Source organism: Mixophyes fleayi, chromosome 11 (assembly GCF_038048845.1).
Source record: "Mixophyes fleayi isolate aMixFle1 chromosome 11, aMixFle1.hap1, whole genome shotgun sequence".
Lineage (NCBI taxonomy): Eukaryota > Metazoa > Chordata > Amphibia > Anura > Limnodynastidae > Mixophyes > Mixophyes fleayi.
In genome coordinates this window covers 65732187-65758029 of record NC_134412.1, presented here as the reverse complement: position 1 = coordinate 65758029, position 25843 = coordinate 65732187, and the positions used below count along the sequence as shown (strand labels likewise).

Here is a 25843-nt window from a genome sequence, read left to right as displayed (position 1 = left end):
AGAGCAATTAACGGTAAAAGTTCCCATACTCGCAACATCGCTGTCTTTATAATTCAGACTAAGCAGTTTGCTTCTGGCAGGTTTCTATTCAGCCAGTTATGTTGCTATTAGTTTTTAAATGTTGTGGTAGTTGTCCTTTAATGGAGGCTGTTGCAGTTTAGTATTACTAAATGCTGGTCTGTTTCCCTGGATCACACATACATGGACTCTGTTGCTCCAAGCGTAACTATCAACAATATGGTTGTAATTCTATCTACAGTTACGATGGCAGCTGCATGCAGCCAAGCTCCAATTTAAAGGCACACAAGGTCAGTGAGAAGGTGCCGGAATTAATGTTGCGTTTCACTGAAGTATAACGCCTTCTAAAGTTTAACATACAACGTATACAGAAAAAAAGTAAAAGTCAACAAAATCAAATAGACCAGCAAACAGGAGCAAGTACAAATGTTACTGCAGGATAGATGGGATTTTTTCACCTTCTGCTAAATCCTTTTCTTTTGTAGTTCATCGGGGGACAAAAGGAAAGGTGGATATAGTCTCTACCCCCTGGAAGATACAGACACCAAGGGCCTGAATCAGAGTGGACCATAGACGTAACTAGTGCACGGAAACATATGCGTTCGTATGCCGTATTCAGAGTTGAAGATGTGGTCAGGTCTAAATGAGTCGCAGATGTGTCTGCTTGACAGACAGACCTCAGACACCTCCAACGTGCAAACATGTACAAACAGATTTAATTTTATAAGTTAAGAACACAACTGCTATAAAGCAGAATTGAAACTTGGATAACTAGGCTAATAAAGCAGGAATCACTTCCCTGCATGTGTACTTAAAAAATTATTATTATTATAATTATTATTAATAATATTATATCTACTAGAACATGATTGCAAAATCCTAATCTATGGCCGAGAGACTCCCAATGTCTCAATAAGTGTTTGAGAACCACTCACAAACCTCTTAATTACAAGTAGTTAGCTAGTTCAGGTGTTCATCACCCGTTACTTAAACCTGAAAACAAAAAGTGCTGTTTCAGCCATATTTACAATTAAGTGTCAGTCTGAACCTATATGCAATTAATTGAATAAGCCCTTACTGTACATTGCCTACGTTATAACACCCCTTCTCTGGTAAGTGCAAAAAAGTTGCAGCACTGAATAGCCGCAGTTGCCTATGTTTACTTTTTGAGCATGAATAGTGCACCTAAATAAAGCACTGTGCAGCACTGCACACGGGAATCTGCATTTAGAATTTGATGCAACTTGCGGACCTTTACATCTGGATAGGCACATTGGGGGTGTGCATGTCAAAGTACAATAGGGACATGTGTGTGAAAGCGTATCATGATCCCTGGAGAGGACATCTAATGAGACTTGGACACATCTTCAGGTACACCTAAGAGGCCCATCTATTGCCAGTCTCTGAAGGCTGGTTTAAAAATTATGTGCCGATGTCAGCGTTAACACATTTTTACAGTTTTAAAAAAAACAAACAACTAAATAAACCTGTGTGACACAGCCACCCATCAGTCTGGGCTGGTTATCAGTAAACCAGGAGTATCTCACACTACTTGTCCCCACTATTTTCGGAGGACAACCCCTGCAAAATGATTATTTTCTCAGCAGCGCCCTCTAAAAATTAGCATTTGTTATGCGAACGTCCTAGACATTACAATTGGAAGCTTTGACAAACTCAAAACTATGCAGAGAAATTGGGCTTATACTCTACCACAGTGTTTCCCAACTCCAGTCCTCAGGAACCCCTAACAGTGCAGGTTTTCCATATCTCTTTGCTGGAGCACAGGTGTATTCATTACTGACTGACACATTTTGAAAGATTCACAGGTGGTACTAATTATTTCACTTGTCATCTGGAAAACCTGCACTGTTAGGGGTCCCTGAGGACTGGAGTTGGGAAACGGTGCTCTACCATATATAATGTATCTACTCCTGTGCGGACAGGAGTGGGAATTCAAGTCTCTTACTACAGGTCGTAACTTTGGATTTTCGAGCTGTCACAGCCATGACCGGAGCATGGAGAGAGGGCTTGAAGGATTCTTTACACAGTGTAAAAGGGAATTGAATCATCTTTACGTTAAAAATCAGTGGTTTGTGTCAGAATGCAGTTCTGTACAGGTATTTACAGAAACTTCAATAGAGATTGTGAATTATTTGTTTTATTCTACAAGACAAATGCGGAGAAATGTTTTACTCCTGGAATAATCTCAGTAAGAGAAAAGCAACATTTTTTAAACAAACTAATTTAGATCCAGGCCTATTAAAGAACATAGTAAAACAAAAAAATAAATAGAAAAACAAATCTAGAAAACAAATGAAGATAAGGCTTTGTAATCCACATCAAATAGCATCCAGGAAATGGCTTTTGGCTGTGCGGCACTTCATTTACAAGGTTAGCGAGAACATCTATTTTATAGGTTTGCATTTTACTATAAATTAAATTACCCATTTTCTTGTGGTTGAGTACCAGAAGAACCAGACTCATCTGTTGCAGGCACTGAGGTCTCCGTCACAGCCACAGCATGGTTTCCTGCTGCAGATTTTGTGTTAGCAAACTCCAGCACATATTGAAGCATATCGGGAAGAGGACATCGGTTGGGGCCCGAGCCGTATTTTAGGTACCTGATTAACAGAACAGTACATTGGTATTTAAATGAACAAGTTTCCAAAATAATATATATATATATATATATATATATATATATATATATATATATATATATATATATATATATATATATATATATATACACACACCTATTATTATACAATGTATATTATATATATGTGTGTGTGCATACACAGAGTATTTAAAAAAAAGAGATGTGATGATCTTGTGGGAGGCAGTGATCAGTCTACTTCTATATTTATGTTCGTGAGAGCAGGACTGCATGTGACTAGTCCAGGATCATAATGTAGAAAGGGGAATGAAGACAATCAGGAACAATAGACAGAGCTCAAGAGTGGAAGAAACAGGCTCTCAACAACACAGAGTAGTGATGTGAGGCACGTGACAAGCTGATGCACAAAGATTGTGGTGTCAAAAGTGCTCCCATATGTAACAAAGTGTAACGGTGCAGGAAATGAGAATAGAATGCCAAATTTAAATGGAACCAAAAACTAGTGGGATGGTGTAAAGCACCAACATGCTCAAGTGTACATATAGTAGCTTAAAATCTACCCGTCACACATTTGGGGACCATGCCTCTCAAAATGTGTCCTGTTCCCTTAATATATGGGCGACTATGAAACAAATTACAACTAAGATCATGCCTGTTATGTCATTGCCCAAAGTAATTCGCTATTTAAATTTTTTTTTATTATTATACACACACACAAAATCTGACACCATTATTGATCGAGAAAGTTTTTATCACATCAACCATTTTATTTTTTTCCCCCCAAGTAAACCAAACCACACAATTCAAATAGAGATTTGTCTGATTTTCAGCCTAACTGTGCCAAAAAAACAATTGGGCCAGTGTGACCAATTACAATGTATCTGTCTTTCAAACTTCAGTTTTATATATATTTTGTAACTGTAGGGCAGATGTGGTGTGTAAAATGTTCGCAATGGAATGCAGTAACACTTATTGTTATAGCTTTCTTATTTTTGAATTTTGGCCACATGATTTACAATGTTTAGTGCAGGAAATGGTTATTGACCTTAGTTTACCTTTCCAACTTCTCATGGAGGTGGTCAATGCATCCGTTCAGTTTCCCGATCTCCTCCCGCTTCTTCCTAATGAGCTCTTTGTTTTTGTATAGGTACCTGTAACAAAGGCTCAATAAGTCAATGTCTCCAGTCACCTGGTCTGAACAGGATGAAGAAAGTAAGAAGTTCCTTATCTGGAAATTTCTTATTGAGAATATATTGTAAATTACAGAATACTAACAATGCAGTTTGGGAGTACAACATCACCACAAAAGTGAAATGTTAGAAGGCAATGCAACCTATCTTCTACCCTTCCAGTAATGTAATTATTCCTCAAATTTCCCAACTTGCTAGCCTCCAGTTTTAGTGTATGTCCTCTTGTTCTAATATTTATCTTCCACTGGAAAGTATTTTCCTCCTGTGCCTTGTAAAACTCTTGACCCATCCTGCTAAGATTTCTGATGTAGATCAGGCAACGTGAACACACTATCCTAGGTGAGGTCTAACCAATGACCAATATAGCAGCATTACCACCTCTCTCTTTCAGCTACTAAGGCCTCTTTCTATGCAACCTAGCAGTGAATAGCCTTCCACATTGCTTTGTCACATGGTCTGCCTACCTTAAGACATCTGAAATAGTGACTCCCAGATCCACTTCCTCCTCAGCAGCTGCTACTTTTGTGTCATGAACACTATTATTCAGGGTTTGGCTTTTTGAGGCCCAAGCACCTGATTTAGCAATGTTTGGCATTGCACTGCACTCTTGACCGTTACTCTAATTTAGCTAGACCACCCCTCCCTCCTCTGGTGTTTCTACTTTCTGAATCATCTGTGTACTCTGCAAAATGATTTCCCCTTAATGCCAATAGTAATGTCATCAATAAAGGATCTGGCCTACATGCAGAACCTTGTGGTACTCCATTGGCAACTTCTCCCTCATCTGAATGCATTACATTTACTACAACTCTTGTTTGTCTATCCTTCCACCAACATTACATCCACTGAAACAAATCCCAAGACTACCAGTGTATTTATCAGTCTTCAATGTTGGAGAGTGTCCAAGACCTTACTACAATCTAAATAAGCTGCACCTTCCTCTCCACCTTTATCTTAAATCGACAATTATTAGTGCTGTGTGTGATTGTTACAGAGAAGAATGGCAAATTCTACACAGGGATCCTGTTTGTAATAATTCCATATTAAGAATGCACAGTGTTAAGCGTAAGTATATGATTTACCTGTCCATGTAAATAATCTCTGGGAATTCAAGCTTGTTGTGGATCTTTTCTGGTTGCCCCAAGGATTGGTTATATTCAAATCGGGAAAGTTCAAATGTTAACACCGGGGGAAGTTTTGTAAACCAGCGCTGCAAAGGAGAAAGTGATAACTAAAATATTAAAACAGGACTACACAGTACACTAAATAGTCACATACATGTTTAAATCCACAATACTGCAGAGACCAGTACCGCATACAGTTATGATGATGTTAGTTTAGGTTTTGTTGCCTATATTCATATGAAAGAAAACCACATGGCTTATTCAGTCAAAGTGAAAACTACAGGGGGTGGTAAGAGGAAAAAAAACAAAAACAGACTACATCAAATAATTGCAGAAAGCTGTTAAACTACAAAGTGTGAAGTTATATCAGAAATTCTATCAGGGGCATATGTCACCCAGGGCCTTAATGTCTCCATCCAGCGTTTTTAGTGCCCACCACACAGAGTGCCAGTCTCTGACAAAGGAGAATCAGCCAGCAGCTTCTTACATGCGAGGCTGCTGCTCCAGTATGTTAGTGTTACCCTGGGCTATGATGTCACAGCAGAGTGTCACACTCCCACTCCGGGGAGACGAGGATGCCGCCCCCACCTCCTGACTGCCAAGGGCGCCCCCAGAGCTCGCGTCGGTGGCACCCGAGGTGTTGCACCCGCCAATTTCCAGTGCTTGTATAAGCCGTCAACGCAGTTGGACGTGCACTGTGGTACTTATCATTGTGGAACACCTTATGTGAGATGCAGTGACTGACCGTGAGGAAAACAGGGGGCGATACACGAGGGAGAGAATCCATTCTATTCCTACCCTATACATCTGTTGTCAGTCACCACACTGCTCACATAGAATCCAGGAGGAAAAGCTTAGATATGTAACCTGTAGATCTTCCACCTGCAGGCACCAAAGGTGGGAGCAGCCACTGGTGAGAAATGAGAGGTATATAGAGCCAGGAGACAAGGTGAGGACCTAATCGCTTAAGCCAATAAAACTGTGCCACCTGACACACAAGGTTCTCACTGCGGAATGAATGACTCTGGACTTCTAAGTAAGCACTGCATTCCCAGCTACCATGATCACCATAACCAAATTTCACTCTATGCTACTCCTCAATGTACTTTGTAGCTTTAATGAATGGTGTTAACACTGCTGTTATAATCTATGCAGGAATATGTAAACAGAGCAAATGTGGCATGTAATCAAAATCAATTAATCTTAGGATCCCGCAAGGGTATCGCTATATAAAGATATTAAGGCTTTGATTAAAAAAAAACTACTGATTATACCATTCTTTTTATTTCTCTTAAATGTAAACTCTATACCATTTTTTTTATACCATATTCCATTTATTTTAATCTATAGCATTCCCATGTCGTCATCCTATAGATTGTAAGATTGTGAGCAGGGCCTTCTTATCTCTCTGTCTGTATCACCCAGTATTGTTTTATTACTGTGTTTGTTCCCATGTGTAAAGCGCTATAGAACAGGTTGGCACTATAGAAATAAATGAGGATGATGATACATTTAAACATACCACATTTTCAAAGTACTTTAAGTCATTTCAATTTTATAAAATATGACTGATGATTACACTGTAGCCTGATCAGAATATTTATGAATATTGAGTTAATGTTCGGCAAAATTATTTTTGTTACATGTCCTGTCGTCCACCAGTTACTGTGTCCGAGTCCAAAATGTGCGTTTGTCTCTTGTCATGTTGTTGATCTGTTTGTCCCTAATTATCAGATATAGAATAATTTCAAACTTGGTATATGACCACTTAAGCAGACAAAAATTTGTTAGACAAAATTGTTTAGTTTCAAGGCTTTGATTCAACCCAAGCTCAGCATATATTCCTTGTTCAAAGAAATAATTCCTGTAATAAAGGTTTTTGGTGAACTAGTCATTTGTAACCTCTGAAAGTAACATTACATATGACAGAAGGTATCACTCCTAGGAATCAATATAACCAAATTATGCTTCATATGTATATGTACAAAATTATAGCAAGTTTACTGGAATTCATGCAATATCTTTGCTATGTCCCAGAAGGGAGTTATGGTATATTTCTAGGAGCCATTACCAGAATTGTACAAGTAGGCAATAAATAGGTTGTAAAATGGGTTTGTCTACACCTCTTTCACTGAGGTCACAGGGTTTGGGGAAAGGAAAAATGAAGTTTAAAAACCAATAAATTACATTAGACATGGCCAGTCTGCCATTTAGAATTTGTTCAAAACTACTAGCCCCTCCCAGGCCGTAAATGACACAAGTGTAATTCTTCAGTTTATGGGGCATATTCAATTACGATACCGGTCCGCGGGATCGCGCCGCGAACTTAATCCAAGGTACCGCAATAAGGTGGATTTTCGTTCGCAGACCATAGGGTTGCGTACGAAAATCTGCGTTATTGCGGTACCGTAATACCGACAATATTGCGCACTTTCCGGAATCCTAATTGAATATGCCCCTATGTGTTTTATTCCAGTTCTATTTTACAACAAGTTTACATAAAGAACTATTAATGCACATAACTATTTTTACTCAATAAGCATTGTGCGTTTCTTGTCATATTAAATTCCATCTAATAATGTTCTGTCTTTGTGATCTTGATTTTACTTTAATGCTACATTTATAGAGTGAGAGATTAATTTAGGCTGTGATTACATTTTGGGATAAACCATGAAGAAACTGAAGACTTTCTAAAAGTGTCAGTTCTTGAACTAAATCTTAGTGGCAGTAATTGGGGAGGTGGGGAAAATAGTCATTTTTGCTGGTAGTTTTCTTTTGGTTAAACTTTTCACAACCATGCTATGCATCTCAGGTGGATCTCGTAAGGCAATGACTTACAGCTAAAATACTGATCTAGGTCACGCTTACTTCACTTTTGCTGCAAATCATTTTTATATTATAAAAGCTCATTCAAACTAGGATTGCGCTTGCACTTTACAAGTAGTGTGGTCAAGACAAAATGTATGTGGCATAAAAGTTATGGATTCCTAGGTTAAGAATTACATTATAGCATGTCACTGCACCAGTCATGCTTTTTAAAGCACTCCTGATGCAGTTTGTCTTTGTCAAGGGAGATACAGTAACCACAAGTCACTCTGTGCTTTAAAGCAGCAGACAAGCAGTGAGTACCAAACCCAACTAAAAAACTTGTATATAGTGTTGACAAAATTGTTATATGAATACATCCTAAACGAGTTTAAAAAAAACTTTGCAATGGAATCAATCTGATATATGCTGGGACCTGCGGCTGGTCTTGGACCAGTGGCTTACAGACTTGGAGAATAACTTTATTACAATAAGTTTAATGGAACTTAACAAACTACTATGCACACGCACCAGCTGTTGTCTACAACCAGCAACCCTAGATTCACACTAAAGATCAGCTGTAATATAGAAAGTCACTTAAGACATCAGTTTTTCCAAACAGCAAATCAAATTCCATCCAACCTGTTCAGTTCATACCCATGAGTGGTTGAAAGAGAAAACTCCAAGTTCAATATAAAGTTTAATGAGCAATTAATTCCACTCTTCCAAACACAATCCATATGCTACTTATGCAAACTGAAAATTTCCATTCATATAATCTTTTTTATTTCCCGTTAAATAAAATACCAGAGGAAAAAAAACAAAAAACCATAGTACTAACCTCTTGTCTGTATTGCATTGTATGATCAGTCCGAGTGTGTTCAAACTCTCCCTCCAACATTGCCCCCTCCAGACACTCATTCAGGTTGTTAAAGCCATTTACTTGAAGAGGGTATTGACCAAAGGCTTCAATATTAGAGAATGTTTTATCTGTTACAATGCACAAAGAACACAGTCTCATATCCAAGCAGCAAGGGTTTATACAATGTTTGATGCACATCTATTAAAACATAAATTTTAAAAACGGAGAGCGATTTTCAATGAACAACTAAATAATTAAGATTTATTCAATCAGTTCTGGTTAAGATGTAGTGTGGTTTTTTTCTATCCATACCAGTAAACCAAACAGCTGCAGTTTTTAGAAGTATATTTGGCTTTAGAAAATACACATTTGCAAATGTTACTAGTGGCTCTATCCCATAAGGTTAAACGATTCTAGAAAAATAGGAACACTATTGCCAATGATGTCTGAGAAGTAGATTTTCCAATCAAATTCCAATGTGGAAGAACTGTAAAAAACACATGTATGTAAAGTTGGCATGTACATAGAGAAGGAGGTATGCCTGTATGTATTTAAGAGCACAGAGGAATACATCCAACTGTCCAAACAAGGTATGTTGTGTGGGTTTGAATTGTTACACTGCCTGTTCTACTCCAAACCAGTCTCACAATGTTGTGCACACACACTACAAATAACTCCAAAAGCTGAGTACAGGGACTGAACAATTTCAACTGTACCTACAGTTTTTGACTTGCCCTGACAAAAGTTATTCAGACTTACCAGACAATCCATCCACAGATGGATTGGTGGACCATTAAGCCTAAAATATATTGTATACACACACATAAGCCACTGTAACCTACAAATATAGGCTTGTGAATACACACAATATTTAAAATATATATATATATATATATATATATATATATATATATATATATATATATATATATATATATATATATATATATATATATATATATATATACACACACACACACACACACACAAGTTAACCCGTGCATGATACTCATGCATTCTAGTCAAATCAAGCTACTTAAGGTCTTAAAAAGGTTCTTGTCATGCATTTGGACCTAGCCCAGGCCTCCTCAGGGGAAGAGCGTTAGTTCCCGACGCAAGCGGCCTTTTTAATGTGTGTTCATGAGGTAAAATTACCTCACGAAGTTTGACCCCTCAACTCGTAAATTTAGCCTTTACTACCCCTCCCACGGGGGGAAGGGGGGATGATGGAAGTTAACTGACTTCACTATTCTTATTTTTTTGTCAAATAATGTCAGTATACCAAATTTCAGGTCAATTGGATGAGCCCTTTCTGAGAAAATAGTTTTTTACACACACACACACACACACACACACACACACACACTAACGCACGCCTCTACACATGTGTGTTTATGAGGTAAAATTACCTCACGAAAATGAGTGAGCCCTACCAAATTTCAGCCCTTTTTGAATTTTTTTCCCCACACACACTAAGAATTTAGTAGGTCAGTGTATAACTCTGCCCAGCAGGTGGCGCTGCAACCTTTTTTTTTTTTCACACACACACACAGACAGACGCCACTAAGCATTTAGTGTGTGTGTGTGTGAGTGTGAGTGTGAGTGTGAGTGTGAGTGTGAGTGTGAATATATATATATATATATATATATATATATATATATATATATATATATATATATATATATATATATATATATATATATATATATATATATCTCTATCTACACATACATATATATTACGCACAATTAATAAATAGTAAATTGTGTTTTAGGTATAGTGGACCCTTATAGAAGATCCCAAAGCAAAATGACCCCAACAGCCCCTTTCCTAAAAAGAATAATTCCACTCCAAGGTTCAATCTGGCCAGGAATCAGTATCAGTCAGGGGCTGAAGCACACTGGGTGGCTCCTACAGTTTGCGAAAAACTAAAAACTGACTGGGACTCAACAGTAGAGGCTCACAGATGAAACACTCACAATTCTACTAGTTGGAGGTAAAACGGACCACCAGGGTAAAAAAAAAAAAAAAAAAAAAAAACACCTTTAAATTTCTAAAATACATTCCTCCGATTCAATCTATGTGACCCTACTACCATGGGGTATAGAGCTGGCTTGCAGGAGTTGGGCACTTAGGAGTCAACAAATTCAAAACAGAATCTCCTCCCCTCAATATCAGATCACCAACTGATTTCCAGTATTTAAACTTACAAAGCCCCAACGTATAGGGTACACGGAGGAATACAAGGAGCATAACACACATACCAAACAAACAAACATTCAAAGCTGAACCAATGAGCTTAGAGGGCGCAAGCGCAGTGTCCCCCAGATGGAATCAGAGAAATGGAAGCAACATAAATATAAATATCCTCCTTTCTCTATCTTGCTATCTGGGGGAGACTGCCACCATGGTTCCAAAGCTGCCCCTAGGGTTGGGTATGCTCCGACAAGCTATGCTCAAAACCTGTCAAAAGCTAGACTCTTTGGACTTGAAGAACTGAAATGGTAAACCGAGCCAAGTATAGGCAGAGGAGACAAGGTGGCTTCCCGGCATAGGCCGATCCACCAAGGACCCACGTCTCTGTTGTACTACTGGCCAAACTCTTCATCTGTGAGAACCAGAAGAATGAGGTCAAAGGAAAGCTTCCACACTTGACTACCTCCATTAAGGCAATCTGTGCCAAATTACTGGAAGATCCAGAAACCAACCAACTCCATTGCATCAGAGAAGGAATAACGGACCCCTGATCCAGATGAAACCTGATGCAACCTGAGGTTGGCAGGAAGACATAGCACACAATACCAGGTTATTGAACCCAACGGACAGAGGTAGAAAGCCTGTCGGCACCAGCTCCTCCACACACACTCCCAAAGGGGAGTGTGCGAAAAGGAGTACTGTGATCCTAACATAAAACGCGTCCTACCAGTAACTAAAGCATAAATAAATAGATGTAAAAGTATTTAAAAAATTACCCAACCCTTGGCTGCTATAGGCAGCCCCATAAAAACTTTGCCCAACTCCTAGGGCACTTAAGTTAAACAGGAGATCAATAGGTCAGAGGATATAGAGGGGAGGAGCTTCTGTTTTGAATTTGTTAAGTGCTAAGTGCCCAACTCCTGCAAGCCAGGTCTATACCCCATGGTAGCAGGGTCCCCCAGATTGGTAGATAGAGAAATAATGTTACAGGAACTTTAAAGACATGGATATGGATTATAACCCATTTTAATTACTATCTTTTACAATCACACCATTTAAACATTTTACAGTTGAGGGGCATATGCAATTCAATGTTCAAGAACAGAACAACATACCTTTTAGATATCCCTCATTAAGAAATGTACCATAAAAAAGCTGTACCATCGGGTTTTCAGTCTTATCTCTTGTCCTCCTAAATATGCACATAAAGAAGTTGGTCAAAAACAAGCAAAAAAAAAGCCATTCTACCCAATTAATCAAAAGTTAATGAAAAGTGCAAGCTTTTGTTGAGAAAATGATGTAGTTAAAATGATGTAATGTAAAAAAAAAATAGCCCTGGTATCTTGTGAATACTGGACATAGATACAAATAAACACAACATTCGGTAACAAGTCTCATTAATGTTGATTTGGGTGAAAAGAAGAAAGGAATCTTACTATATTATTGATACACACGTAACCACAGGGATGTTATGCTGTGGACAAAGTGGCACCTTATTGGTTTGCGCGGTCTCCTCCCCCTCCCACCCGGCAGATATATTCTATAACACCAGTAACAAGTTGAATATACATGGTGCAGGTCTCATACGCTGCAGCCCCAGGAAAACACTTCCATTGTGAAGTGTCTGGGTCTCAGAGCAGGTCATTCTTTACCCCCCCCCCCCCTCCCCCGAATAGGACAGTAGACATCTGAGTGTTACCAGTTTTCTATTCTCCTATAAATAAACTTAACCATAGTTATTTGCAGTTCTAAACATTTCTTTAGATCAATAAAATGGGCTATTTGTTATCCTAACATACAAAATAATATATGTGCATTCTGGTTTTCGACCTAGTACAGGGGCTATCGGCCATGTTTTTTTCTCTACTTCCATCCAAAGTACAGATAATTTCATATTACCGCCAACTTGTAAAATGTTGATATCCTATAATTTAGTTATTCCAGAAAAAAAGAGACCAATTTATCTGTAATTCAGTTTGGGAAAATGTGATAGAAAGCATTTTTTTTTTTATTTGTAAGTGGAAGTACATTGCAAAAATAGGTCTCCAAATTAAGCTGCATTAGGGATGCAAGAGAGCCTAGAACATAGTGTAATGTTGTTTGAGGTCTGATCTTGCCTCTCTTGTTCCCATTCTCTTTTTAGATTGTAAGCCTTTAGCAAAGTCCTCTATACCGTTAGTGGCTTTTTTTTTTTTTTAAACCAAGACCCCAAGTGTCAGTTGCCCACTGTTCTGGTACCCCAAATAAGACTGTTCTGAACAATAAGAATTGCACGTCTGGCTAATAGGGGAACCCAAAAAAACATTCTAAGACCCCACTTGAGGTCTTGATTCACAGGTTCCGTATCTCTGCTCTAAACCATTTCATTCTGTTTTGTCCTTCTATGTGATGGGAGACATTGGTGCATTAGAAAGATATGTTGTCTACATTTTTCTTCTGCACCAGTTGTCATGTCACACATTGTCTATTTACCATTAATTCTAACTGTACAGTGTTATGTAAAAGGTCAGCATTTTATAAACAATCACAATGACTGGCTTACTGTAAGAGCAATGGCTTTTGATCATTTTGTTGCAAACTTAGGTTTCTTTATTCCGAGTTCAAGCCATTGTGACAGTTGACAGATTATAAAGTGTAAATAACTTACTCTCCATTAACAGCCAGTTGGAAAGCATCTTCCAGCCAATCCAATAGCTTGTGTGTAAACTCACTGACATCTTGCTAGCAAGTAGAAACACAGCATTAGTTTTTATACATTAAGAGCTGTGCCATGCAATACAGCATCTTTATGTTCCTTATACCATGAACAAGAAAATGTATTTAAAGTATTATTTTTTTTTCATTGCCTACAACTACACTGGGCCATAAACAGCATCAGTATTTTCCATTATGTGACAAAGGGAAGAATTTCCCACCCAGCTGCTGACTCAGTTCTATTAGGAAGTCAGAAAGAGCAGATGTCTCAGGGAAGCCTGGAACAACAACATTAATCTTATACATCAATGACCAAACAGCTAGCCTGGTAGCAGAGTGGTTACCATTGCTGCCTCAAGCGTGGATTTCGAGTTTCACCAGGGCACCAACTGTGTGGACTTTGTATGTGCTGCCCGTGTTTGTGAGGGTTTCGCCCACAGTCCAAAAAACATACTAGTAAGTTAATTGGCTACAGATATAAATGGACCCTTGTGTGCGTGTATATAGAGAATTTAGACTGCAAGCTCCAATGGAGCAAGGACTGATTTGGTTGCACTATATAAATATTATTATTATTATTAATAATATGCAGTCAAAGGCAGAATGTGTTAAATAAGGAAACAGACAAACAAAAAAATAAATAAAAGTTACAATTAGGTGTGAATAGTTGCTATAACCTAAACAAAACACCTACAGCAGAATCTAATTTCTAATTAAGGTCAATACATAACAATGGCAATGGACTAAACGGTTATTGACCTTCCTCTACAAATCTAGGATATACACAATGTGCCATGATCTTCTTTACCTGTTGTGCTTCCTCCGATAGAAAAGCATCTTTCAACAGCTCCAGGGCAGCAGAGGGATCAACACATTTTCTGTTGGATCCAACCATTAGGGCAAAGAGATACTGAAGTTCCTGCATAAAAGCAATGTTTCTCTTTTCCTGAAACACAATAGAAAGCCAACTGTTGGGATCTGATTAACTAACCAGACACTGTACACACATGTACTCAAGATGGGATTAAGTCCTTAATTAATTGTAGGTCTCATGGGATTATTGTTCTAGCGGAAAGTGGGAAGCTTTAGGCCATTATTTTATTACTGCTGCAGTGACACAACGAGATTCTTCTTATGTGGTCTTGCAGCACTATAATAGCAGTCTATTACTTTATAGTGTTAGGCTCTTATTATAGCACTGCAGAACCACATAGAAGCATCAGAGTCCAGTTTACAGACTGTAAGGGGAGGGGGGGGGGAGTGAGGGCTACTCCACATTATCAGCTGTGTGAGCAGTGAACTGCTCAAGACGACCTTGTATTTAGCAAAGGGAAACAGTTTCCCCAGCAGGGCTTTCCACTAAAGCCCTGCACAGCAAATAAAAGTCTAAATGCTGGTAAATGGGGACATAGGGATGACGCTACAATTATATTTGTTTAGCTTTATTTTATTTTTACCAGATCAAAACAACTACTCCTACTGCACTGTCTGATTTTGAATGGTTTCCTTGAGACTGATTTCATAGTCTTTGGTACAAGCAACATTTCTTTATTTGTGTAACCCATTTATATGCATCTTTAAAACAGCTGGTGGCTACGTGGTGGTCACACCAGAATGTCACCAAGGACCCTTTGATCCAATCATGTAATGTGTTAAAATGTAGGTTGGTGGTCTAGCAGAACAGTGCCTCTCCGCAAACTGCTCGCATCACATGACATCCCTGGGTACACTTGGAAGTGACCTTGTATTTGTGATCCACCCCTTAAAAAAAAAAAAAAGTGGGGTGAGGAAGTATTCTTGGTCTATCTCTACATCACAAGACAAAAAAAATGTCCATTAATACTTGTTTATCTTTGTGTTTAATGTATAACTTTACACATAAATTAAATACTCACGCTCCGACATTGACACCTATCAAGCATGCTTTGGGAAATACTGTAACTGTGGACTAGTCTTCGAAATTCAGGCAGATGGAAGAGAGACTATAAAAAACAAAAAAAAAGTGATAATCTTGACCAGACAAAAAATGTTTTTTAAAAATATTTTTATAGATCACAAATTAAAAGATTCCATAAAAAGATAACACTCTTAACCCTTGTAAGTTCTCAGCAGTACAGCATGCAAAGTATAAACTAGACGCTTTCTTGTTGCTCAGGCTTTAAGTAAACCTCACCATTTTAAATAAAGAAAACAAGCGTTAGCTTTAATTGGTAGTTTAGGTTTCCACATTATCGCAGCTCTCAAAGCAGCTCTGTGGAATACTCAGCTGGGAACCAATCAAACTGAAGGGGTTATTTCTATCTGTGAGTCACACTAATAAACAGCAAGAAACCAATCAAGTTGCAGACCGTATTTCTAACTATGGCTTATTCTCATCACACGCACCCGGGAATCCTAGTAAAATGGTTGTTTTTAATTGAGTGCCACTAACACCAACCAACCAGCTTAACACAGTCTCTCAATTTAAAAGAAAACTGGATAGCTCAGTGCCAAACCCAAGTCATTCAGAGCCCACACACACTGGTGCGCACTCTGTTTTCCATTTAGCAATCAAATAGTGTAAACACAACAATTGCACAGCCAGAGCCGGCCTTTGTGTTAAGAATTCCATCTCAGAGGGATTAGAAAAATAGCACTGAACCTAAACTTTAAATGTTCACCGATTTCCTTCAGTTAATGTACCACTCCAACTAAGCAACGTAATTAGCAATTAAGACAGTCATACATTTTTAGGGGATCTGTAATGGCTGCAGAACTGTAGACACAGAAGCTTATCACATCGCAATCAAAGCCATCACACAGTGTAAATATAAAAATGACTTTCTGTAATTGGATTGTATACAAGCAAATCTATAAATATTGAAATTGATTAATCATGAAATTATTAAACAAGTAGTTGAAGGAATGCTCTATAACCCAGCTGATAAACTTCAGACTTGATACCAACAGTGTGAAAATAGAGGATTCTGACATAGGACAGAGGACGACGTGGTAGGGGAGGCCTGGACATTGCCAGCAAACCCCAGTGGCCCTTTAAGGCTGTAATATTAAGTCAGATCAAATCAAGCTCATAATTTTACAGTGAACCCAGTTCATGTGTTTTCAAGGGGCTAGGGAAACTGCCATAAAATCCAGTACAATGTAAAGAGACTAAAACCTGGTAAAAGAAACTGATGCAATCCCATACTTTGGTATATAGAGTATTCTGTATAGTTTGCATACATAAAACGTGATTTACTGCGTGGGTATTTGTAGTAATACACAACATAAAATAACCATATAGCACAAAATACAGTATCTGGATATTTTTTGTGAAATATAGGGGACCGGGAAAAGAAAACAAAAAAATAAATAAAAGGAAATTTAAAAAAAAAAAAAAAAAAATCCCTGGAAAGTGTAAGGTCTGGAAATGTAAAATGGGTCCACCAAGGCATTTCCAATGGTCTAACTCAGGGGTAGGCAACCTGCAGCTCTCCAGGTGCTGTGAAACAACAAGTCCCAGCATGCTTTGCCAGTAGATAACCAGCAGATAGGTGGCAAGGCATGCTGGGATTTGTAGTTTCACAACACCTGGAGAGCCACAGGTTGCCTACCCCTGGTCTAACTCTTCAATTCTTCCCAGCTCACACATCTCACACATGAGAACAATAATTACATAAACAGTGCTGTGCATTCAGTTCCTGCCATTTATACAGAGGAAAAGTTTTCCTGTCAGGGCAAAAGCACGAGCTGCACAAAAAAACAGAAGTGCAAAGTGCCATGAGCATCTTCTGTGGGGTCACCACTCCCAGGTGCTTTTCAGCAATACACATAGCACCATGAACTTTCCTGCTGATGACCAAGTTGCTAGACCATCCAAGCATAGACTACACTTTATCTTAGCCAAAGAGCAGAGAAACGACTATTTTATCATTTCCAGTTTACCTGTATCACTGCACTAAACCAACAGGTGTTCCCGATGTTCTTTAATCCTACAGGCCAGTCACCACTCCTCCTCAAATCATTAGGGTTAGGGACATCCCCCCAAACTTCACAGCGTTTCCTCTTTGTACGGCTTTTCGTTTCAGCAAAACGGAGGTTACTGGGTCTAAAAGTTTAAACATACATACATAGTTTTTAGTGTTGGGAAAAATTGTGTATAATGATAGCTAAACAAGTAACTTATCTGGAGCACATGGCTAACATATTCACAACTTAACCATATGTCCAAGTAGAACCAGGACAGTCCCTTTTCAGCAGCATGAAAAGCCTGAATTTAAAATGTACAATGAAACATTCACTATTACAGACACCAGTAAGATACAAAAAATATAAATCTTATGAAATTTATATCACTATCTAGTGCAGTGGAGCAGTCTATATAGCACATTAAAAAAAAAAAAAAAAGAAAAAAAAAGGGTGCTGAACCCTTCTAGCTGTTAGCAGCTGAAAAACACATTACAAGTGAATAAATCTGAATGAGTCCTTATTATCGGCACAAAGCTAATTAAAATTGTTCAAGGGTTGATCACTGCTTATTGCCATATTTTAGAGTAACCCTGTTCCATATGCCTAGTCATTGACATGCACTAAATTAAGTGCCCCGTTAGCTGGAATGTCTGCAAGACTAACTATTTTACCCATCTTACATATTGTATACAAAAGAAGAGCAAAGAATTCCAGACATTATAGGATGGGCTTATAAACTCATGACAGCCATTCAGCCAAAATCCAATATTGGACCCATTGATCATTTTCACTTGAATGAATAAATGTAACTTACAGTGTTTTACAATTCATTTTCATATTTCAAGTTTAAAAAGGGCGCAATTCTACAGATTTTGTTTTTTGAATTTTAAAAACAGTGAGTTTGTAGGGTTTTTTTTTTGTTTTTTCAACATGATGAAGCTTATTTTCAGTGTTGACTTTGTATTTTTGTATCACTCTGTGGGGCACATTTTTTTGCAGTGGGCTACCACGGCAAATAAAAAAAAAGGGGGTTTCTCTCCAGGAAATAAAGTGTGTAACCTGATCCCTTAGTCTGTGCTGGAGAGTCACCAAGCTTCTCGGTGTTCACATGATGGATAAGGACAGCAGGGTTTTATGCCATGACCAACAAAGCCGCTCTGCTCACTTTATCATGTGTCATGTGACTGTGGTTACCATGGAAATTGCAGGACAGTTAGCAACTGTAAATCATTAGCAGGTTGAACCAAAACCCTAAGGAAAAATGAACTTTAAATGCTGTCTGAATTTAAACAGTTGATTTATGTTAAGAAAACACACCTAATTTTAGAGGGGATGGCACTTCTAATAACACTTAAAACAAAAGTAGACCACTTCAATTAATCAGGTGTATGGCTTCTTACCAGTAAAGTGTAAGGTGATAATGCATATGCTATATGATGTGTATATCGCTAGACATACTACAAACTTCATATTTTAAAATACTGTTTCTTTGTTCTGGTTTCCTTTGACATCACCTTGCAAGAGCACATTATTACAGGTTGACCTGTTGGCTGAGACCTCATTATAAAATTCATACCTGCTAGCATCTCCCCCCTCTAACGGATGACTTGCTGCCTCCTGTAAGCTGAGCGCTATCGCTGCCTGGAGTTCATCTTTACCATGCGCAAGATCATTCACACCTGAAAACAAAAGATTTGGATATTATTCAGAAACACATGAAACACTATACTTACAGTTTTAAGCCATTAAAAACAAGACACTAAGAAACAGAAAAACAGATGCCAAGGCCAGTAGGTGACCTTACAGCCCGACGTAGGAACACATCCCAAATTAAACAAAGATGCAATGTTCAGATTAACATTTTTATAAAATGCAAGGAGCAAGATAAAGTCAGTAGAGTTCTAAAGGTAACAAATGAAATGGAATTCAGAGGTATGCAGCTGGTCCAGTAATACAATATATTCTTAAAAGTAGGATTTTATTCATTTTACCTTGAGGCTGTTTGAGGCAAAGAAAGGTGGCAATACGAGAGTCTATCCTGAATCAATAACCTGAAAAGGCGACTGTTGAAGAGGCCTAAAGCATTCGCTTACACCTCTAACAAGCAACTTAGTCAAAGTCTTGACTAAGGATCCTAAAAAGTTCCCAGAACCTTTATTATATATTTGGGAATGTAGATCTTGTATACAAAACAATTTGCATTTTAAATGTAGGGGCCCTTTAAGCATTCTAGCAGTGTCCAAAGCACACATGTGCAGATCCTGCTACTGCCTCCTTAACAACTTGGTCACTTGCATGAAGTGGTCATATAACATGGGGGCTTTATAATGCAGTCACCCGACAACTGTACACACTGTGCTCATCACAGTGTTCATCTAACTGGATTTACAGGTATACCTAAAAAGAACCAAAAAAATAAACAAAACACACTGAATGTCCCAGCTTGTCTAATACAAAGTAGGGACACTTTTCAAATATAGAGAAGATCTAATATTGGCATAGATAAGGGCATTGTGTGAAGTTCACTAGTAAAGAAGGCATGTTTGAAATCATCTGGCAATTATAAGTTCAATGATCATTTCTCAAAAACAAAATACACCATCATGTTTTAGCCAGATCAGATTAAAACTGGTCATCTCTGAACTTACCATTTATTGCCCCTTTAACCATAACGCTTTCCTCAGAACTAGAGGAGTCAGCTGCTAGCACCCTAGGATCTGGCTGCTTGGAGCTCTCATCGGTGAGAAGGCCAACAGCCTGTGTGATGTCATTATTACTAGCCTAAGAGAAGAAAAAGTAATGGTTACTAGATTACCTTCGTAAGGTTGCTGCTGAAAAGATCTTTAAACATGCTAAACAAAATTAAACAGGTAAGTTGTAATAGGTATGAGGGTCGTGTCCAGAACGTGTTCATTTTTAAAAACAAAGTGCATGACACCACAACTGCTTGGAGACTATTCTATGGATCTGACATGTATTTCTATTCTTTGGGCAAGAAAAGAGAGGAGTGCATCACTGACAGCCCCTACCACGCCGGAACACTGTTGAAATTGGAGAGGTTTGTTTTTAGAAAACAAGTCGAAAGAAAAACAGGTAAATAAACAATCCTCTCAAACCATATTAAAAATAATATTTAGAAATTTCTTCAAGTAGTTCCACTCCAGATTAACAACTACATAATGCATTTCAAGACAGAACCTATACACATGGAACTATAACCAGAGCAATGTTCCTTTAATATCTCCATCCATAATCAGTCTAGAGACACTAGACTTATTAATCAGTTATCCTGATTTTGGTGCTCAGACTATTGCATTTAGTCCCTCTATACCAGGGGTAGGCAACCTGCGGCTCTCCAGGTGTTGTGAAACTACAAGTCCCATCATGCTTTGCCAGTAGATAACCAGCAGATAGGTGGCAAGACATGCTGGGATTTGTAGTTTCACAACACCTGGTAGCCGCAGGTTGCCTACTCCTGCTCTATACCATCCTCAAGATATACTACATATCCAAAAAAATGTGGCCACTTGATTATCACCTCCATGTGTGTTTGTTGGACATCCCAAAACCATGGGCATAAATATGGAGTTGGCCACCACTGTACTCTTCTGGGATGGAGTTCTACTATATTCTGGAATATGGCTGCAGGGATTAGCATCCATTCAACCACAAGAGCATTAGTAAGGTCAGGCTTATGTTGGACAATAAGGCCTGGCTCGCAGTTCAATGGGCTTGAGGTCAGGGCTCGGTGCAGGCCATTCAAGTTCTTCTACACCAAACTTGAGAAGCCAGTTTTGATGGACCTTGCTTTGTGCAGAGGGGCATGCTGACAACAGGAAAACCCCTTCTCCAAACTGTTGCCAGAAAGTGTTAAGCACACAATTCTCTACAATGTCATGGTTTTATGTAGCATTAAGATCTCCCTTCACTGGCAGGGTCAAACCATAAAAAACACCGCCAGACCATTATTCCTCCTAAATAAAAAATAAATATTATATCTATTATCCCCGTGTTTGTGTGGGTTTCCTCTAGGCGCTCCGGTTTCCTCCCACCCTCCAAAAACAAACATACTAGTAGGTTAATTGGCTTTTATTAAATGGACCTTAATCTTTCTGTGTGTGTACATGTTGGGGAATTTAGACTGTAAACTCCAATGGGGCAGGGACTGATGTGAGCGAGTTCTCTGTACAGCACAGTGGAATTAGTGGCGCTATATAAATAGATGATGGTGATATCTATCTTGCAGTCCCCTCGCAAAACAATTGGAATCCAAAAAGAAATATCTGAAAATCATACACCAGTCTAAATAACCAACTGGAACAGGTTATATCGGCGGTTCCCAAAGTGTGCGCCGCGGCTCCCAGAGGTGCCGCGCGCCAGACATAAAAAAAAAAAAAAAAAAGATCACAGAAACTTACCAATCCGTCGGGCGCCGGGACCCAGCAGCCTCCTCTCCCCCGCAGCTGTCACTGAATATCAACGTCACTAACAAGCTGCGGGAGAGAGGAGGCTGCTGGGTCCCGGTGCCTGACAGATTGGTAAGTTTCTGTTTTTTGTTTTTTTTTATGGCTGGCGCCTGGAGGGGGACGGGCAGCGTGTCTGGATGCCGAGGGGGGCGGGCAGCGTGTCTGGACGCCTGGAGGGGGACGGGCAGCGTGTCTGGATGCCGAGGGGGGCGGGCAGCGTGTCTGGATGCCGAGGGGGGCGGGCAGCGTGTCTGGATGCCGAGGGGGGCGGGCAGCGTGTCTGGATGCCGAGGGGGGCGGGCAGCGTGTCTGGATGCCGAGGGGGGCGGGCAGCGTGTCTGGATGCCGAGGGGGGCGGGCAGCGTGTCTGGATGCCGAGGGGGGCGGGCAGCGTGTCTGGATGCCGAGGGGGGCGGGCAGCGTGTCTGGATGCCGAGGGGGGCGGGCAGCGTGTCTGGATGCCGAGGGGGCATTTTTGCATACAACTAAATAAGTATTTCTGTCCTGACCTAAATACTTATTACATTTTTTGACCCAACTACTTCTAAAACAGGACTGCTCAATAATTATTTTGGAGGGGTGTCTTGAAAAAATTTGGAGACTAAGGGTGCCGCGAACTGCAAAAGTTTGGGAACCAATGGGTTATATGAATCTCTGAATAAATCACTCACTATGTTGAAACGAGTCAGTAATAAGATACATTGTTTATCTGCTTCTTTACAAAAATAATAGCATAGGCAGCAACAAGCTTTTAGCCATTCAATTTTACTCAACTGTGAAATCTATTTAATATAAAACGGAGAGATAGGACATTATTCTTCTAAGAGTAGTTCAACTTTGGAATTGAGGTTCCTAAAAGACTTACTTTGATCACATCAGATCTGGCTGGATAGGTTCAGTCAATATCAGTAAGGACTGTTCACCATTCTAGTCTAGAGCCTGGATAGGGCTGAAATCAGCTGTTCGTAATAACTGCAAACACCATCTTATATGAATGAAGCTCTCGAAGTACTCGGCGATATTAAATCACTAGCCTCATATATCTAGTGAATGTTGTCTGGTTATTAAAACGTTCCCCATTATCTGGGCTGTCGACCAAGCAGCTTTCTCTCTATACATCATAATAGATATATATGTGCTCTGATGTTAGTGGTAATTATTTACAAACTACTCTCAGTGATAAGTTATTGTAGTTTAGGTGTCAATAAATTTTCCATTATTAACAAGGACACAGATTATGAACATGAAGGAGAATTCAAAACAGAGCGCCACTGTGATATATCAGTTGATAAGTATTGTGAAGAATACAATTATTGATTACCAAATTCATTTATGCAGTTTTATAGTTTTGTTAATAAATGTTTATAGGAGATACAAGAGAAAACACAGTTTATAGTATACACATATAAAATACTCTTCCATTCACGGTTTATCCTTTTTTAGACTGGTAAATTACTTAGAGGATATTATTTATATAATGCTATACAGATATAGGGCCTGATTCATTAAGGAAAGAAAGCAAAAAAAAAGAAGTAACTTTGCACCTTGGCAAAACCATGTTGCATTGGAGGGGAAGGTAAATTTAAAATGTGATTGCAGATTAATAGTTGGGTAGGACATGTCCTAAATCAACTTTAAAAATTTCAGAGTACAGATAAAGCTATCAAGTATTTGTGCTACATGAAAAAAGACAGTATTTAACTTATGTGTAAAATAAACTAATTTGCACCCCTTGCATTGTAACATGGTTTTTGTCCAGGAGAAAACTTATCCTCAATTTTTTGCCTTACTTTCCTTGTATCAGGCCCTTTGTGTTTAATTTGGATTTGAGTGTAGTTTCCTTTTAGACTTCAATTATTCACTTCTGCAGTATCCTCCCCCAAATGAATCAGAATATATAAAAACAAGTAGGAAATGATCCTGTATAAGAGTAGTGATAACTGTAAGAGCCTTTTCTTAAGAATTTTTTTTTTTTCTTAACATCCTAATCAAAAATGACATAACTTATGGTGTCATATAGCAGAGTCATTCCAAAGACAACTTTTAAAACATTTTTCAGATCTTTAATAGAATATCTCCCAAATTGCATTCACTAAAAAAAGCCACAATTGCGGTCATCTGCAAAGCTGAAAAAACTTTCAGCTCTGCACCAGTAGCAGCTTTATGTCAGGCAAACGTCACAACCACTTATTTCCACATTTTTAACCATGGTTTTGTCTGTGCAAGGCACGAATTTGCTATTAGGCATCAATAAAATGTCAAAAACAACTCCATGTCTTGCATACGAAAAATGCCTAAACACACACACACAAACTAGCAGACTAGCCAGTGTGCTAATGCTGACCCCTGTCCACCACTGAAAGCACCTACAATGGGAACAAGAGCACCAGACCTGGACAATGGAGCAATGGAAAAAGGTTGCTGGTCTAACAAATCACATTTTCTTTTTATTGGCAGGAGCTTTTGCTGTCTGTAAGGTGTAAGCAGTGATGGATACGGATGTCAGTCGACACACGTTTAAACTGAACCAAGTTGTTTGTTCATTTGAACACTTGTAACGATAACAGTAATGGAGGTACTCACAGGGTTAATGGCTGCAACAGCAATCAGGTAGTGCAACAGTCTTATGCAGGTTATGTATATTGAGTAGTATCCTTATACATATATGCAAGTTATAAGGTGTTTTGGTACACTGGACTTCCATGCAGTAACATTATGGAACAGGCTTCTTTTGTAATGACTTCAGGTCACTTGTTATCATGCAGCTACTAATTATTATTATTCTTTATCTATAAAAGGTGCCAGAAATTGGCCGCAGCACAGTACAGATTACAAACAGACCATACAAGCTATAACAGCACAGAACAATAACGAGTAACACTAAAACTCCAAAAGTCCCTAGCATAGTTAGTACCAGAGTAGCAGGAACATAAGTAATAGGTAGCGAGACAGGAGGGAAGAGGGCCCCGTTTTAAAATCTTACATCCTAAGGGGAGGGCAAGCTGACAGCAGACACAAGGGAAGTCAGCGGAGGGGATCAGAGCAAGCGGAGCGCAAAGGAGATGGGTAGAATCAAGCATAGGCAGATGGCTGGTAGGCTTTTAAGAATAGGTTTGTTTTCAGAGCCCGTTTGAAATTTCTGCATGCTCAGCGACATGTGGACGGCCGCGTCACTGCCCACTTCCTGTCTCACTAGTCCACCAGAGATATAGGAGACGGAGCACAGTGCTCCATACTAACACTTTTACATCATTTGGTATTCCCTGATGGAAACGTCTTTCATCAGTATAAAGCACCCAGCCACACTGCAAAAATTGTTCAGGAATGGTTTAAGGAACATGACAAGAGTTTAAGTTGTTGACTTGGCCTCCAAATTCGCCAGACCTCAATCTGATCGAGCAGCTGCGGGATGTTCTGGAATAAAAAGTCCAAGCCATGGAGGCGCCACCTCGCCACTTACAGGACTTAAAGGATTTGCTGCTAACATCTTGGTACCAGATACCACAGGACACCTTCATAGGTCTTGTGGAGTCCATGCCTCAAAGGGTCAGAGCTGTTTTGGAGTAAGAAGGGGGACCTACATAATATTAGGCAGGTGGTTTCAAGGTTATGGCTGATCTGTGTCAGAATCACGCAAATCTTCATAAGCGTATGTGTATGGAGCCACTTTCCTGGGCATGCGCACAGCGATATCTCGGAAGTTACGCTACACAACTGGCATAACAATCACTCTGCCTCAGTCTCATTATGGCCAATTCATCCATCTTCATTCATCTCCTTTACTCTAACAAAAATAGTTTTTTTACAAAATAACTTTTCCATAAACATCAAAATAGTATTGACCAAATGTTTGGTTGCTGCCATACAAATAAACGTCACATTCCCAATGAGGTGTGCACTCCAATGCACAAACATTTTA

At 39.0% G+C, this 25843-nt stretch overlaps 1 protein-coding gene across 2 annotated transcripts in view; it reads right to left on the bottom strand.

The window, feature by feature from the left end:
- The window catches only part of USP28 (ubiquitin specific peptidase 28), a 77813-nt gene that overhangs the window by 37139 nt on the left and 14831 nt on the right, over positions 1-25843 (bottom strand). For both annotated transcript variants that reach the window (XM_075191240.1, XM_075191241.1), the window contains exons 3-13: positions 20107-20239; positions 19035-19137; positions 17435-17597; positions 15406-15492; positions 14319-14456; positions 13464-13537; positions 11932-12008; positions 8599-8747; positions 4911-5038; positions 3694-3789; positions 2463-2639 (exon numbers count right to left, since the gene is read on the bottom strand). In XM_075191240.1, the coding sequence (XP_075047341.1) occupies positions 2463-2639; positions 3694-3789; positions 4911-5038; positions 8599-8747; positions 11932-12008; positions 13464-13537; positions 14319-14456; positions 15406-15492; positions 17435-17597; positions 19035-19137; positions 20107-20239 (1325 nt within the window). The remainder of the gene's footprint in view (positions 1-2462; positions 2640-3693; positions 3790-4910; positions 5039-8598; positions 8748-11931; positions 12009-13463; positions 13538-14318; positions 14457-15405; positions 15493-17434; positions 17598-19034; positions 19138-20106; positions 20240-25843) is intronic.